Source organism: Netta rufina, assembly GCF_964035555.1.
Source record: "Netta rufina genome assembly, chromosome: 20".
NCBI lineage: Eukaryota > Metazoa > Chordata > Aves > Anseriformes > Anatidae > Netta > Netta rufina.
This window is the reverse complement of record NC_140144.1, coordinates 12,078,989-12,094,715: the sequence shown is the minus strand read 5'-3', so window position 1 is coordinate 12,094,715 and position 15,727 is coordinate 12,078,989. Positions and strand designations below refer to the sequence as shown.

The 15,727-nt window shown below is 48.6% G+C and overlaps 1 protein-coding gene across 9 annotated transcripts in view; it reads right to left on the bottom strand.

Annotated features, from left to right (window-relative positions):
- Positions 1 to 15,727, bottom strand: part of MVB12B (multivesicular body subunit 12B) — a 114,960-nt gene that overhangs the window by 91,358 nt on the left and 7,875 nt on the right. For all 9 annotated transcript variants that reach the window (XM_084299062.1, XM_084299057.1, XM_084299065.1 and 6 more), the window contains 4 exons: positions 12,901 to 13,008; positions 9,629 to 9,725; positions 6,592 to 6,721; positions 6,187 to 6,306 (listed from right to left, as the gene is read on the bottom strand). In XM_084299062.1, coding sequence (XP_084155188.1) covers positions 6,187 to 6,306; positions 6,592 to 6,721; positions 9,629 to 9,725; positions 12,901 to 13,008 — 455 coding nt within the window. The remainder of the gene's footprint in view (positions 1 to 6,186; positions 6,307 to 6,591; positions 6,722 to 9,628; positions 9,726 to 12,900; positions 13,009 to 15,727) is intronic.

The following is a 15,727-nucleotide window of genomic DNA, read 5'->3' as shown; positions in this document are numbered from 1 at the left end:
CAGCCCCAGGGTGCTGCAGCACAGCCCCAGCACCTCCCTACAGAACCTGCTAAACAAATATTCCACATAAAGACTCATTTGGGAAGAGCACGTTGTCAGCGCTTCGCCAGTAATAAATAATGACAGTCCAAACACTTTCCTAAAAGCAATAAACTCGAGAAGTGTTTTGGAAAATGGTGAAAGTGATTGATTTAAAGACGGAAATATCTGAACACAACCACATACACTTCAGGGTGAAAGCACAGATTACAAATCAACAGTGGCAGAGATCATATTAAATAGCAGACAACATAGATGTTTTAGGGAAAAAATGCTCAATTCCCCCACAGGGCTTATTTAACAACTAAGTACATAGCTTCTTTGAATGAATACCTCTGGCTCAGATATAACGACCCTACGCTACACCCTAAAGAAGCATGCCTTGAGGAATATTACTATACCTGGAACAGGGCTGTAAAGAAAAATGATTCATGATTCTAAGGATATTGAAGCCTCTTCAGTCAGAGCTCTCCCCAAAATTTTTCAATGCATCTTCAAATTCAGCTAAATCAAACTTTTCCTAACCACAGTTAACGTCCCCCTTTCTCAACTGATGCAAGGCATTCTTGTGCCTGGAAACCACTCATATTGTTTAAACATTTTTTCCTAATCATCGTTTTCTGCCACTAAAACATACTGGACTATGACCAATTTTTGCACGTCTTCATCCAGCTGAGTTGGATGCAAGCCATATGGTCAGTGTAGTTTCATAACAAATTCCTTATGTGAAACAGACTCTGCATAAACGTATGCCAGCACTCCTTACCCACTCAAACAAACCATCAGGTTCAGACTTGCACAGCATACACACATCACATACACTTCAGCCTGAAATGTTGCTTCTTACTGTAGGAACTGCAGTGGATGAAAGCACTATTTCCAAGGTTCAGCTCGGCGTTTCAGTCTCATTGATTGTTACCCATAGCTACTGTGAAGCCCTTGTTCCATCCCAGCCCTTGTGCAATCCTTGGCCTCTTGTAGGATAAACCGTATAAGAATTAAGAATATTTGGCTCTATTTCATGACACAAGTGTTCTAAGCATTCAAGCCACAGAATCATTAAGGTTGGAAAAGACCTCCAAGGATCATCTGGTCCAACCCCTACCACCAAATGTCACCCACTAAACCATGTCCCTCAGCACCATGTCCAACCTCTCCTCAAGGACGGTGACGCCACCACCTCCCCGGGCAGCCCGTTCCAGTGCCTGACTGCTCGTTCTGAGAAGAAATTTCTCAGAATTTCCAACCTAAGCCTCCCCGGCACAAAGAATGGTCAAGGAATCTATTCTATTAGTTGTAAATTAGTTTTACTTTAGAGCGCTTTTGATGAAACATACTGGAAAATGAATCTCCATCAAGAACAAAGTACTTTGTAGAAAGGATCAAGCTGTCAGAGCTTTCACTGGCAGGTTTCTCAGAGTGGTTTCCAGTCAAACCAAAAAGATCCACCCCAACAGACTCCTTATTCGATAGACTTTCATTCAGATGAGGGACTTTAATGGAAACCCAACCACTCTGCTAAAGCATCCTAGCCATCAGGCTACCAGCAGTGCCTGTCTCTGGTCCACGACAACTTCACGAAGTCTTGGCTTTGCTCCTCGCCAGAGGAGGAAAGTGAAGCCTCAGAACCTTCTGCTCTACAGACTCTCCATGAAATCTCTTCGAAACACCTTAAAGAAAAAGCTACGAGCTATTTCTAAATACTATCGTTGCTGCTTAAAAACCAGGAAGGTACAAGGCTTCCCACTTGCCTTCAGTCAGCGCACCGTGCAGAGCAAGCCTGGCCCATCGTCACGCCGAGCGCAGGCCTCCGACACGCGGGCTGGCCGGTGCTGCTTTATTAGCTGCCACCTATTGCACATCGTCAGCCTCCAGCAGGAAGCCACACACTGATCACGTTCCAAGCTCACACGACAAAGCCCAAACAAGTCAATCTGAAAATCAGACTTCTCTGCCCAGAAAGGAAATCCTTACATTCCTTAGCATTAAACTCCACTGGGAGCAAAGGAACGGGAGCAAATCATTTCCCTGTTCTTAGGCAAAGCAGCTAACTGTTTAAGGGGTACGTGGGAGAGCGGTAGGAACATTTATACATCCTGCTCTTATTTCAGGGGGTTATGCCGGGTAGCTATCTCCCGATCCCACGGGTTGCAGCACAGCCCCAGGTCCGTGCTCCTGCCAGATCGGTGCCGCGCAGAGCGGAGCAGCCGGCAGCAGGGAGCGGCTGCTTGCAGCACCGCCAGGGCACGCAAGGAGGGACGGGGGGGGAGCTGCAAGGGGTGGGAGCTGCAGCACAACTGAGCTGCTCCCGTGGCTCGTTAACTGTGCAGATAGGCAGGAATTGCAGGCACAACAGGCATAAGCTGCGGCCCAGTGCCCAGCCCCTCTCTGTGCGAAAGCCCTGGGCACCCGAGAAGAGGCAGGGATGGGACAGGAGCACCGGAGCCTTGTCCAGCTGGACCCCATCCAGCACCAGCAGCTCAGCACCTCGCTGCCACAGGGCTTCCTCCACCAGCTGCCCCACGAGCTGCCCAGCACCCTGACCCCTGCCGCAGCCTTCCTGCTCTCCGGCCGGAGCCGACCACGCACCAGCTCAGCCGCTGCTCGTCTCCACTGCGGTGGCTCTGGGCAGGCCTGCACGGCCGGACGGGGGCACCCTGAGCGTCCAGCACGCGGGGCTGCCTGCCCTCACTGCCGCTCGGCTTTTCCATTAGAACAGGGTGGAGATGTGGCACGGGCATCCCAGGAAGGCCGGTGGAAGCGGTTAGATCTTCAAAGAGCAGGAGGACCAAGTGCCGCGAGCCCAGCCACGGTAACACACGGCGTGAGCACAAGCCAATTGCAGCGTGATCTTCCTCCTCTCTCCCTGGTACGCCATTAACCTTTCAGATGACAGCCCTGCAAACTAAATGACTGAACGGTTCCCAGGGTCAGCGCGAATCTACATTTTCAAAACCTGACATCAACAAGTAAAAGTTGTGACTGAAATCCTGGTCTCTCCGAGAGGAAGATTAAACGCCTGTGACACATCATCTGCAATCAGAGCGCTCAATTTCCCAAAGTATCTGTCACAGATTGATAACATCCATGCAAAAAGTTAAGTGCAATTATGTCTGTCACTGTAAAACACACTTCAGCAGCACTGACTGACATCTTGCTTGCAGCTGACAAATTGTGAGAGGACCGTTTGAATGACGGCAGCAGAGGCTCCTGCAGCACCACGGGAAGGGATGTGAGCTGTACCCACACACCAAAAAAGCCGCATGGGCTCACAGCACTGCAACAGGAGCCATCGCATCGGCAGCTGCAGAGCAAAGTGGCTTGAGGTTGGTGCCACATGCATGTGCTGAAGCGAAGGACTTGCTCACAAAAGGCTCAAAGCAGACTTGTGATGAAGAGGAGAACACATCATAAAAACCCTCCTCTGGCTTATTCCCAGACAGAGCTTGAGCCAGTGAGGAGCTGAGCCCTAAAACACTGCTCAAATGCTTGCGGCATGTATTTTTCCAGGTCCCCAACACATGCACTGGCTATCAGTAATAGGCTAGATGAAATAAAGGTATGCAGAAGAACAAATGAATTACCTGTTATTAGCACCTCTTCTTTTGGAGGAGGCTTACCTACTTGCTCCCCAAAGCGACGGCCCAATGTAGCACTACCACCAATTTTTACTGGAGAGTGCAAGCCTCAAACGCAGACGCACCAAGGGAAGTTACTCTAAATCCTCACTGGTGACTCAAGTCAACAGAAGCAGTTCTTTAGCAGCAGCCTTCTAGGATGGGAAACTAAAAATGCATTTCTCCAGGCTGCCATTAGTGCCAAGAAGCCATTGCAAAATTTGGAGAGAAAAAATAGTAAAGCAGCTTGATGCCCTGCACAACGGCACGGTTGTGTTCCACGGTACAGTGTGCAGCCCTCGCTGGGATGCGTGACGGCTGCAGTTAGAGACCATTAAGCCAGATGCCTGTAGTATTAAACACCAAGGAGAAGAAATGGCTAGAAAATAACATATGCAGTCCAGCAAGAATATCAAACAAAGCTTCCCCTTGTGCAGTTCTGATTGCGAGCCATAACCCCACGACACAGCAGAGGAAGCAGCATTGCTGACGCACAGCGAGCTGGGGAGGTCAAACGTCTGACACACAACAAAACCCTGATGTGCAGCCATCCACTGCCATCAGCGGCTTGTACCGCGGGTCAGCGGAGGGAACACGGCTGACAGAAATAAAGCTCTCAGCGAGAAGTTCTTCCCTGCTCTCCGGTATGGTTTACTTCTTTAGTTTATATCCAGTGTTGACAATTATCCCGAAGCACCCAAGCACACCATCTTAATTTAAAACTGCTTATAATGCTCGCCAGCAACTGAATAGCTTAAATACCTGACCAACCTAACAGCTGGATCTCCACAGAGCTCTGCTCTGCACTGCTCACCAGTTTTGTCTTAGCACTTGCAGTAGCAGAGCTACTCACTGCAGTTCCTGTCAAAATATATCCACACAGAGTAAAATGGCAAACTGGCGACCACTGTAATCTCCTATCTCTATGGTGATGTAAAAATAAGAGGTTACTTGTGACTACAATCTTCCACAAACATTAAACTTGAGTAACATCGCATTGCTGATATAGTATTAGAAAAGGCTTTTCAAGTAGCATGTGTTTCCCGTAATAATGAAATATTTGCAGGATGCACCTTTTTATATATTTCTATTTCTTAAAAAATATATTGGATAATAAATAATCAGAGTAAAAATCAGACATGAAAGATGCTTTGAAAGATCAGGCGGGTGGTGTAAAAGTTACCTGTAAATCATGCACCGGGCACGAAAGTGGAGCTGGCTACAGACAGGTGGTTTTTACTAGGAGGCATTAATGTAACATTCAATTATTCCACTGCATGCTGGCTGTTTTAACTCAGCCAAATTAGAATACATTTTATATTGACTATTTTGACATTTGCTTTATTTGGCAAGTAAAACAAAACTGATCCAATTTCCCTGCAGCCATTGTAAACCATAAACTGTACAACAAGAGGTTATAAAATATATAAGCCTTGTAAACACTTCTTTTCAGACTGTCGCTGATGCTCTGAGCTCTAATTTTGGCCCTGTTCCCAATAGCTCTGAAGCTGTTCTACAGCCTTCCCTGCTTGGCCATAAAGTGACCCTTCCACGCTTAGTGATTAAGGACTGCCATCGATATTCTCTTGCTATGATAATTTTTCTCTTTATTTTGGAAATATGCCCAAGCAGGAATTTCTTGCAGACAGAAAACGAAGATCTGCGCTCTAATAGTCATGACATCTCTTTCCCTGATCTTGCCTACCCTTTGCCAGCATGCAACTTATGACCTACTCCTGACACGGTACAATGAGCAGTCTGCTCTGCATGTTCAATGTCTACTGCAAGACTAGAGCATAGTGGTCTAAGAAAAAAAAAAAGGGGGCCAGCACTTCAAACCACGAGTGGACTGATCTTGGAGAACGAGCAAAACTTGTCTCCCTGTGCACGAGGGACTGTATGAACAGTTCTCCCTTTCCTTGGTCAAGGAGTGGGAAACCAGCTGGTTTGGAGAACAGTTCTCACCTGTTCTCCAGGGTAACCCACGTGTGCTTGGAAGCTACAAAAATTTTACACAGTACAAAACAAAGAAAAGGTGTAGCTTTCTGACTGTTTCCGTTCCTATGAAGGCTTTTTTTCCCCCGACTTCTTTAATCGTATGCCTTTGTGCAATGACAATCACAGGAACTTCCAATTAGGCAAACACTTGAAAGAATGACTCATTCCCTCACTATCAAATCAGACTACATAATTATCTGAACAATTTGAATAATTATTATTTTAATTTAATTATTATTTTTTGATTAAATTCTTAATTATAAAATTAATAAAATTAATTGATAATTTTTATGGATCGATTTAATCAATAATAAAATCAAATTTATAAATCAATATAAAAATTTATAAATCAATGTTTAAATTATTTATCAATTTATAAAAATATTTTAATTGTTAATTTAATTCTTTTAATTATTATTATTTGAATAATTATTATTAGGTGTGCCTTTCGTCTAGAGTCCACCATGCAGGTGCTTTGCAACAATATGCCACGCTGCGTCAAGCAGAAGATGCTGGAAAGCAGAAAACTCACCTCGGCAGGTTAGGAGCTGGTGTTGAAGACGGTACTTGGGCAGGAGCAGCAGGTTGTGAAGACTCATGGTTGCGGGGAACTCTGCCCATCCGGTACCAAATGCCCATGTTGTTCAACTCCCTGTGTAGTTGACAGAAATGACATTAATGCTGTGAGCACATGCTGCACACATACACAATTAGGAAACAGATAAATTTCACAGACACCTTGGATAGCAAGAACTATCTTAATCATGGAAAAAAGGGTTCGTTACTTCCCACATCAAACTCAGTAACATTTGTATTTACGTAAATATTTCCAATGATGAGCTTCATCTCATAAATGACTACTTCCCAATTACAGGAAAAGAAGATGCTTGGCACAATTACAAATATGGAAGCAGCCTCTAGAGCGAGGGGTACCTACCCTATGAACGTGTACTGAGGAGGGGCTTGCTTAGATCTACTCAGGATTCGAATATCACAGATTGCTGCCTCTGTAGAATCTCGAGGGATGAATTTAATGCACAGCCTCTTCTTTCTGAAAGCTACTTCTTCTGTAAAAACAAAACAAAAACAACAGAAGCTTTTTTTTTTTTATGCAAGACAAGGGTATAAATATTATTTATTATCTCTCCAGATATTTGGCAGATAATTACAGCAGGAACCAGAGCCAAAGGACATATATGTCAGAAAACCAGTCAGTGCAGTGCCATTCAACGACTGAAGAAATTTTCTATGAGCTCTCTGTACACCGTGCAGGAATTGTTACTAGGCACTGTGAGAAACCAATACCCCCTACTTCCCTTTGTAGAGAAGATAAGGCATCGTGCATGCCACAGCACACTGCACTAGGGAACAGAAGTGGCAGGTGATTTTCCCACTTCCATATGCTTCTCATATTTGCTTCCTCTTTCCAAAGCAGCGTTTGACTCACTGGCCTGGATACCTGAGTATTTCTTCTACAAGCTCTGCCTCTGGGAACATACCTGGAAGCTGCTGACACAAGTGGACAGTTTGTTCTGAGAAGTGCTTCCAACAGCCAAAGCAGGCAGAACACTGTCACAGAGCGCTGACAGGATGTGAGATTTGGAGAGGTGACTTCTGCTAAGTGCTAACAACCTCTCCTGACTCCCTCAGCAAGCACTGAAGCGATACTTCCACTACATCTGCCCTGGTGTCTTTGCAGGGTTAAAACCAGGTTTTAAAAGCAGAATTGCTGGGATCCCCAACGGGGTAACTGGGGTGTGCTGACCTGTGTTCAAAGGGCAGATGAATCTCCTGCATGGTGCCTTCTTGCTGTGTGTCACACAGAAATTTCACTTGTTTCTGTGCTATTCATTGTAAAAAACTAAAGCCCACAATTAAGGCTTATCCGTACAATGAGTTCATGTATAAGCCTACTACCTGTCTGCATGCAGGTGCAAACTATGTTCAGTTCTGGGTCAGTTGCACAACAACATGTGGTACTGGCACACTGACACAGATTTGCTCCACCTCACCCTAAAAATCTGTGGGACTCTCAACGTGAGCAGGGTGAGGTTCCCATCTGTGAACGCAGACAACTGAAAGACACGACAGAAGCTCTTACTGATAAAGTGGAAAAATCAAAAGTGCAGACACTGCATGAAAGTCTGAAAGCAACCAACAGGTATAAACAAGCACTGGGAGAAGAATAAAAGCCCTCCGGTTTAATATGAGTAAGTATTCTCCAGTTTAAAAATATGCCCTCACTTGAACAGATGGTAAGCAGTCCTGTCTCTGTAGGCTCCTGCTGTTTCGTAATCTTTACCTTGGAGAAAGCAATTCATCCTGGCCTTTGAAGCCTGCTGTCAGACCAGCACCAACAAACATACAGGCAGTGTGAGGTGTGTCACAGTGCAGCACCCGTGCGTGCCACGTCAGATTAACAGTGATGCTTTTTAGAGATATTAAATACCTACATCCCTGAACTCTAATCCTTCTGCTTTGGGAAACTAGGGCTTCTGACATACCTAGAACAGGTCTAAGGAGTCCGGGGTTTAAGGCTTCCGCATCTGAAAATTTTGTCAAGAACCACCAAAGAATGCTATATTTAATGTATTTATTACAAGTCATGCACCATTAGAGAAGAACATAGAAAAACGTATAACCAAAATATTTGGCTTTAACCAAAATTAGCGCCTCTTACTCAACTTTCACAATATGTATAAAGCTGAGTACACTATTTGCTTTTGTCTTTGGTCTCTTTCACACTTGGATAGAGCCTGCAGTCTGTAGCAAATTTGGTTTAAGAGCTAGATCCATTAATTACTCATGCTTAACCACAGTTAATTTTAAGTAAACATATTATATACAGACAATCAAAATGTGCTCAGTCATGCTAACGGAGACAGGGATATGCACCACTTCATTAATACAGACAGTGCCACCGCTTTAAAGATTGTACAGGTTGCAATTCAACGCATTTTAAATTAATTACAAAGTCCCTTCTCACCTCTCTACCTAGACTTCTACAAAAGCTACGCCAACAGCTGACAACTGTCCAGTTCTCCCACAGGTGTGAGTCTCCCACGCCACATGAGCTAAGGAATTCTCCAGGCAAAGGGGACGACCCGTGGGCTCAGTACTGGGCTGCAGAGCCTTTCACTTCTGGGTTACAGGTTCCAAACAGAACCAGGTCAGCAGCAACTGAAAAATGATCCTCCTCTGCTGCAGATCTGGATGAGTTACCCCCTGCAAAGCAGGCCCACACACCTCCTTTCTGTTCATAGCCAGCCTGGATTTCTTTACTGGAAAGAACTGGTACCAGCCACCTACGCTCCCGCATGGTAACCGTGCACTCAGCGCCAGCACCCGGCGCTGCGCAGCCCTCCCAGACAGCTCCCACGGGGCTGGCCCCAGGCTGCTTTGCACCACGAGCCAAGAGCGCTCGCTGCCTGCTGCAGGCTGGGCTGTTGTGACCAGACACGGCTCCAGCTGCTGCTGCCACAAGTCTCAGAGGATCGGAAGACCCGTTCACGAGCAGTTTGCTTAAATGCTGCAGGAAAGCCATTTCTGCCCTGCAGAAACGAGGACAGTATTTCCCCTGGATGCCACACTTGTGGCTTCTCTCAGCAAGCTCAAACATAACCTCAGCACCGCCTGCCAAGTCCTGGGCTTCTGTTTGTTTGCAACGGGTGGTGAAAGTCACGTGTGCATGAGCACAGCCCCACGTGCACCCACTTCCCTTCTCGTACCTGTCTGTGAACACCCCCCCTCACAGCAGCTCTGTTCCCGTGAGGCTCAGTTTGCCCTTGGGAAGAGGAAGAATAAACTATTCCTTCCTGCGTGAGCGGGAGAGCTGGTGGCAGCCAGGCAGCAGCATTAACAAGCCTGGAGAGCACAAGAAGAGCTACCCCTGAAGATGCCCCCCAGAGCAGCACTCGGAGCATCCCGCTGCCCTGCACCACCCCACGGCGCTGCAGGAACCGACACCAACTTACGTGTATCAACGGTCTCCTGGATGGGGATGAAGCCCACAGGCAAAGTGTCCTTTATGTCAATGAGCTTCATATCAACCAAGACGTTGCCTAAATGGCTCTTTGAAGAGAGAAAAGAAACAGTCAGCGATTACGACATGATCCAGTTCAAACCCAGCTTTTATCCCCTTCTGAGTCCCAGGATGCCTTGTCATTGTACCTGGCCACTGAGAAACAGGCGAGGAGATACCACGGCAACACCTGGACCTGTCCTTCCCCAGAAACTACAGTGACCGAATAGGAAATACCAGGCAGCTTTTGGCATTCACAGATTCAGCCGTCTCATCCACAGCTGCACTCCTGGATCCTCGGAAGAGGAACCCAACTCTTCCTTTTTGAAAGCACGGCAGCTCAGGGTACCAGCTCCACCACCCCACCCGCTACACAGGTAACTTCACTGCTCGCTGCAAGAGGAACTCGACACTTCTGCGACAGCGATGGCAGAAAGCACTGCGGGAAGAGGATTCTTGCAGACACAGCCAGAGTCATTACATGCATTAGCTAATTAGTACTGAACAGACACAGTTCTAGCTCCAAGCTCAGGCGTGCTCCAGAAGAGCAGGCCATTTGGAAGGAAGAGCTTCATTTAGAGTCCATATGAATTCTGATCTGATGCCTTGCCCTGTTAATCAAGGCTTGAAGAGCTAAAAATACAATTCAGAACGACATCCTCCACGATTGTTTAGAGACCAGATTTTCTTTGCAGTTCTCGTTAAATCCAACATTGCTCCCAGTAATCTGCATTCACATGTTGAAGAAAAAGTCCTACACTTCAGATACTACACAGCCTTTACAAACAGAAACGCAACACAGAAAAATTAAGATTTCATCCTAAGCCATCACACTTGCCAGTGTGTTTTACTGTTACTTGTTTCCAGGTACCTCCCTGATAGGTATTTTTTGTCTGGCAGACAAACTATTTCATGCGTATCTCTACTCTCTGGTTATTATTCTGAGCTATCTGAAAACATATTTGAATTTGTAGCCTTTGAACTAAGGGGAGATCAGGCTGGAGTTGATTTTGAGGTTCTGCGTTTCACAGTCAGCTCCTTGCCCCCAGGCCTGCAGCCCTGACCACCGGCACACACATGGCTTGTGTCCCCAGCTCACACCAAGCAACCGAGGCTGGGCAGCCCCCGGCTGCCTCCATCCCTCTGTCTGTGAGATGCACCATTCCAGGTCTCCTAGATGTGACATTTAAATACCCAAAACATCCTTATAAATTGCCAAATATTTTAAGCTGTTGAGAACAATTGTTCTGATAATGGAGCACTGCAGGCTGTCCCCATTGTAAACCAGGTAACCATGCTGCATTCACTCTGCTAACATGTTCTTCTAGCCGAGTCAGTTCCCACCGTTCTGTAAAAACAAAAAAAAAAACAACCCAAACACCCCATGCGTAAAGCCTGCAGCCCAAAGAGCAGCAACACCTGCAGGTCCAGGTGAGCCAGTGCTCTGCTACCTGGGGGCCCCAGGCTGCATGGCTGGGGCAGACCGAGGAGATGGAAAGCTCTGCTGGGCTGCTCTGCACCAGGAAAAAAAAAGCCGCTCATCTGCCCCCCCTCCTCCCAGGCCACACAACCTGCATTTCCAAGCTTCCTGCAGGCGGGGGACCAGGACTGCTGGTCAGCTGCGTGCTCCTGGGGGGCTGGCAGGCTCGCTGCACCATCTACCCAGCATCTCTGCCTCACAGAGAGGCCCCAAGCACACACAAAACCTACAGCCTTGAGCAGCGTGAGCTGCACCTTCTGCCGAGTTTGGATAGAGGAGTGTCCTCAGGACAGAACCCACTCAGGGGTGTGAGCAGGCTGACAAACCTCAGGAAACCCACCGCCCGAAGAGAGGGAGCTCCCTGCCACCCGTGGTCCCCCCGCAGCTCAGCCCGCGGCTGCTGCCCGGAGCCCAGCAGCACCCACCCGGCACAGGCTGTGAGACAGCCCCTGCGTGGGGCACGGCCGCTTGCACCGCTCCTCGCACATGCGTCTGCTGTGCAGCTGAGACCCCCCCTCGATCCCCCCCCTTTAATTCACTCCTCATAAATACGAAGAACACATTCCCGTGCCATGCTGAGCAGATGATTCATGCCAAAGCCCAACAGGCACTGACTGGGGGGATTTACGCTGTCTCCAGTAGCCAGTAGTTGCTACTATCCCATAATTATTTCTGACAACCTTGCATTTAAGGTAGCCGCAGATAAACTTAATACCCAAATGATCACAAATCTTTCTGTTTAGTACCCTCCCTACCTATTCTGGTGCTATTATTCCTGCTGCTGCAGGTACTAAAGGCTAAAAAAACAGGTACTGTCCATCCACCCGAGGAAGCAGTATTTCCCGTGGCTCTGGAGCTTCATTTTAATCTGGAGAAAGTGGAAGGAATAAAGGGCAAATGCTGGAAATAGGCAGGCCCTTGTTTTTCCTGGCAAGATCTGCGATCAGCCTCCAAAGTCACGGCCGCTTTTCCGTTCCCATTGTTGGTAAAAGCACGAAATGGTACCGCCATACCCTTGACAATTGCGTCACTGTGAATATCCAGAATACCAAGAAAAGCAGAAATACCCACTAGATGGAGTGCATTCATTGTAGAATTAAATAGCTCCTCCAGAAAAGAGGAAGTTTTCACACTACCCTCAACTGAAAAATTAAATGAACACAGCAGAAGGCGTCAGGCTCTCACTGCACATGGTCTCCCCCCTTCCACAGGAGATGTGGGCAGACATAAGCTCATTTCTGATCACTGGCAGTTGTTTAATAGCCACACTAGAAGACTGCAAATATAGGGTGGTGTAAGCATCACGTAGACAAATTTTCAAGAATGAACACAAAAAATAAGGAAAAATGTAATCCTGCAAGAAGACAGGTGTGATTCCCCTGGACTCAGAAACTAACATTTCCTTTGTCAACATTATCTGCAGCATTTATTTCTCTGCGTAATTAGAGCTAGAAATCTAACAGGATTGGGAACATGCAGCACCCATTGCTAGTGTAAGGGGGGTGCTGAAATGTAAACACTCACTCTTCTGCTGGTTTTGTCACAGATTTCACCAGTGATTTCCTTCCATGAAGAACATAAACAAAACACAAATATCTGGCCATTGCAGTTTGCCTCTTTAGTCACCAAAACACAGTTAAATGCCTGCTTGAATTATAACTGCCTCAATAAAATGAATCACCTTGTGGGTAAGAACATAGCAGGCACAGATACAAATCATGCAGACACTCAGCAAACGGACTTACATTTTCTTTTGAAAATGATCTTGTGAAGCACAGGTATCGCGTGACCTTGGATTTAAATAAGCCATCTTTCCAGAGGTCAGCATCCAAGCCATCTGCTGTTTGTGCAACCTGGAAAGAAGAGACAGAGGGAGAGAGGAGACATGTGAGCCAAGATAAAGTTAATGTATGTGCAGGACTACTTCTTCAGACCTCTTCTAATTAACAGCAGCCTGAACTCTCACAGCATCTCATTATTTCTTCACAAGGTGCAGTGCAAAGAACTTCCAAGAGGAGGTATAAAAAAAGTTCTAAAAGTGCTGCCGCTTGGGAGTCCATTGATTAAAGATGTTCTGACAAAAGCTGTTCTAATGAGGAAACAGCAACTTGGCTGCAGTCTCCAAACAATAGTTAGGAACAGTCAGCACATGGAGGCATTCGTTACTGCCACAGGTGCAGGGGCACACTGCAAGGAGGGCTCCACCCCAACAAAGCCCACAGCTGTCTGCAGAGCGATGGCCCCGGGGCTGACCAGGAGCCACAGCCACTTCTCCTGACAAAGGCCAGAACAAGAAGTACTCCCACAAAAATCTTTAAGCCTTTCCTTGCGATTTCACACGATTTAAACTGGATTAAAAAGTCACTTCAAAGGAGTGGTGACACTACAACAGTTACAGCAGAGAGGCAACTCCAAGCCCTTGTGCCAGTCACCCCACCGCCCGACTGGGGCTGCTGCACCGGAGCACCTGCATTTCGCTCCCTTGGCAAGATGAAAAACTCGGGTACGCCGCTTTCATACCTCAATTTCCCTTCCTCTTATGAAGGCTTTGCCCTGCACACACAGCAGAGCTCTGGAGCAGACCCATCGGCACAGGGCACAGCCCCTGCTCTCGCGGCACAAGAGGGTGCATCTGCTGCCTTCCCCCGACCCACAGCTGAACGGCAGGAAGGCTCCAGCACGGGCGTGCACAAGCTGGCACCTCTGCCTTCCCAGAGGAGAGAGCCTGGCAGTGTTATGCCCTGACTCAGCACTGAAAAAATCCTCAAAAAGCAATAACAGAAAAAAAAAATAAAAACCACATCACAAACCCTTATAGGCAACTACCCTGCAATTCTAACGCCTCAAATCTCAAAGCGGTTGAAGTTAGCTTCCCAGCCAGTCACCGCGCACAGCACTCCCCTTTGGGAAGGTGCTGGGGCTCCCTCCCTGCAGCCCTGCTCCGGCGTCCCCCCGGGAGGGCATCCCTGCAGAGCTGGGGCTTGAGCCCGAGCTCCTCCGGCACCTCCCTGCCCAGCCAACCCGCTGCCCACCACCAGCGCCGTGCAGTGCACCCCGAGCCGCTCCTCCCGCAGGGTGCTTAGGGCAATGCAGGCAGCAAAACAGAAAGCAGCCAGGGCTGAGACCTCACCAGCTCCCACGGGCACGCCAGGCAAAGCCATGCCTGCTGCTGCTGAAACGCAACACTTGCAGGCACTATCCCCAGCGATTAATCTGAACGCTGTGGCTCCGCACCATCCTGCTGAAGCCTCTTTCCAAGCCTGGAGAATGTAAGCATGCATTAACTTGTCAGAAAACTCGCAGGGAAAGAAAACAGAGTAATATAAACAGGAAATGTCTTACATCATCTGCTAGGCTCCTGCAGGCAAGGAGGATCCCCACCACCCCTGGAAGCAGAACCGTGCCCAAGCTGCATGAGGGCAACGTGCCCACGGTGGGGTAACGCGAGAGAGGAAGGATGTGGAGAGACTGCAGCAGGCCTGTCCCAGCAGGACGGGTGCTGAGCAACCCCAGCCCACGTCTTCCCTGCTTCGGTAAGGTGTGAGGAACGTGCAGGATGGTGGAGATGGTGCCCAACACCCTGGCCTTACCGAGGGAGCAGTGGGGGTGGTACTCCCAGATCTGGGCTGGCTCCAGTGTGGCTGCTCCAAACTTCTTCCCACCCCCTTGTCTGCAACGACCACCAAAAGCAGGCGGGAATCCCAGCATTCACACACTGCAGACGTGTGAAGCGTAGGCACAAGCTCTTCCAGGTCACAGCCCATGCCCTGCTGTCAGGAGCTGTCTGGGCCCAGAGGACCAGGAGGGGTACGGACAGAGAACGAGAGCAGAGGGGGCAGAGATGGGCTGCAGAGGGAAAGGGAACGTGGAGCTGAACAGCCAGGTGCCTGCCCGCCTGGCACGGCGCCTTGCCAAGCACAAGGGAAGGTCGTTCTCAGAGCTGAAGACGTTCCTCAAGTGCACGCCACAACCAGCCGGACACAGAGGAGCGGCACGCGGTACAGAAGGCGTCTCCCAGCCGGCTCCTCCAGCCGCGCAGCGCCCTGCACCGGCATGCTGCTACTGGCAGCCCTGGGCCAGCTCTTCTGGCAAGCAGGCTCGCTGAACTGCCTGCCCCCCGGCAGGGGCTGCCCCCACCCCTGCCCCGGCACCGCAGCCCCAGAGCAACCCACAGCGCCGAGCTGGCCGCGAGCCTGCAGCGCGGGAACCACACCTCCCTCCTGTCCCCAGCCCTCCGCCCACCTCTCCTCCCTTTCCTCCCCACCTCTGGGCTCAGTCCTGCCAGTTTGGGCAGATTTTCAGGAATCTACATTCAGACACATTCCATGCGTGTTGGCAAAATCCGGCCCTTGGTGCTTCAGCGATTAAAAGATCTGGAGAAACCTCGAGCCTGGTACTGCTCCGGTCCACACGATGCCCACGTCTCTGAACCTGCTACAGCCTTCGCCCTCCGCATTCAGAAGAGCGCTTCTGCATGCTTGGTTTTGTGCCTTGAGATACTCCAGGCTGGGTTCCAGAGAGGTCGTGGGGAGGTGGTGCCCCCACACCCCACGTGCGGCTGACTCGTGCAGA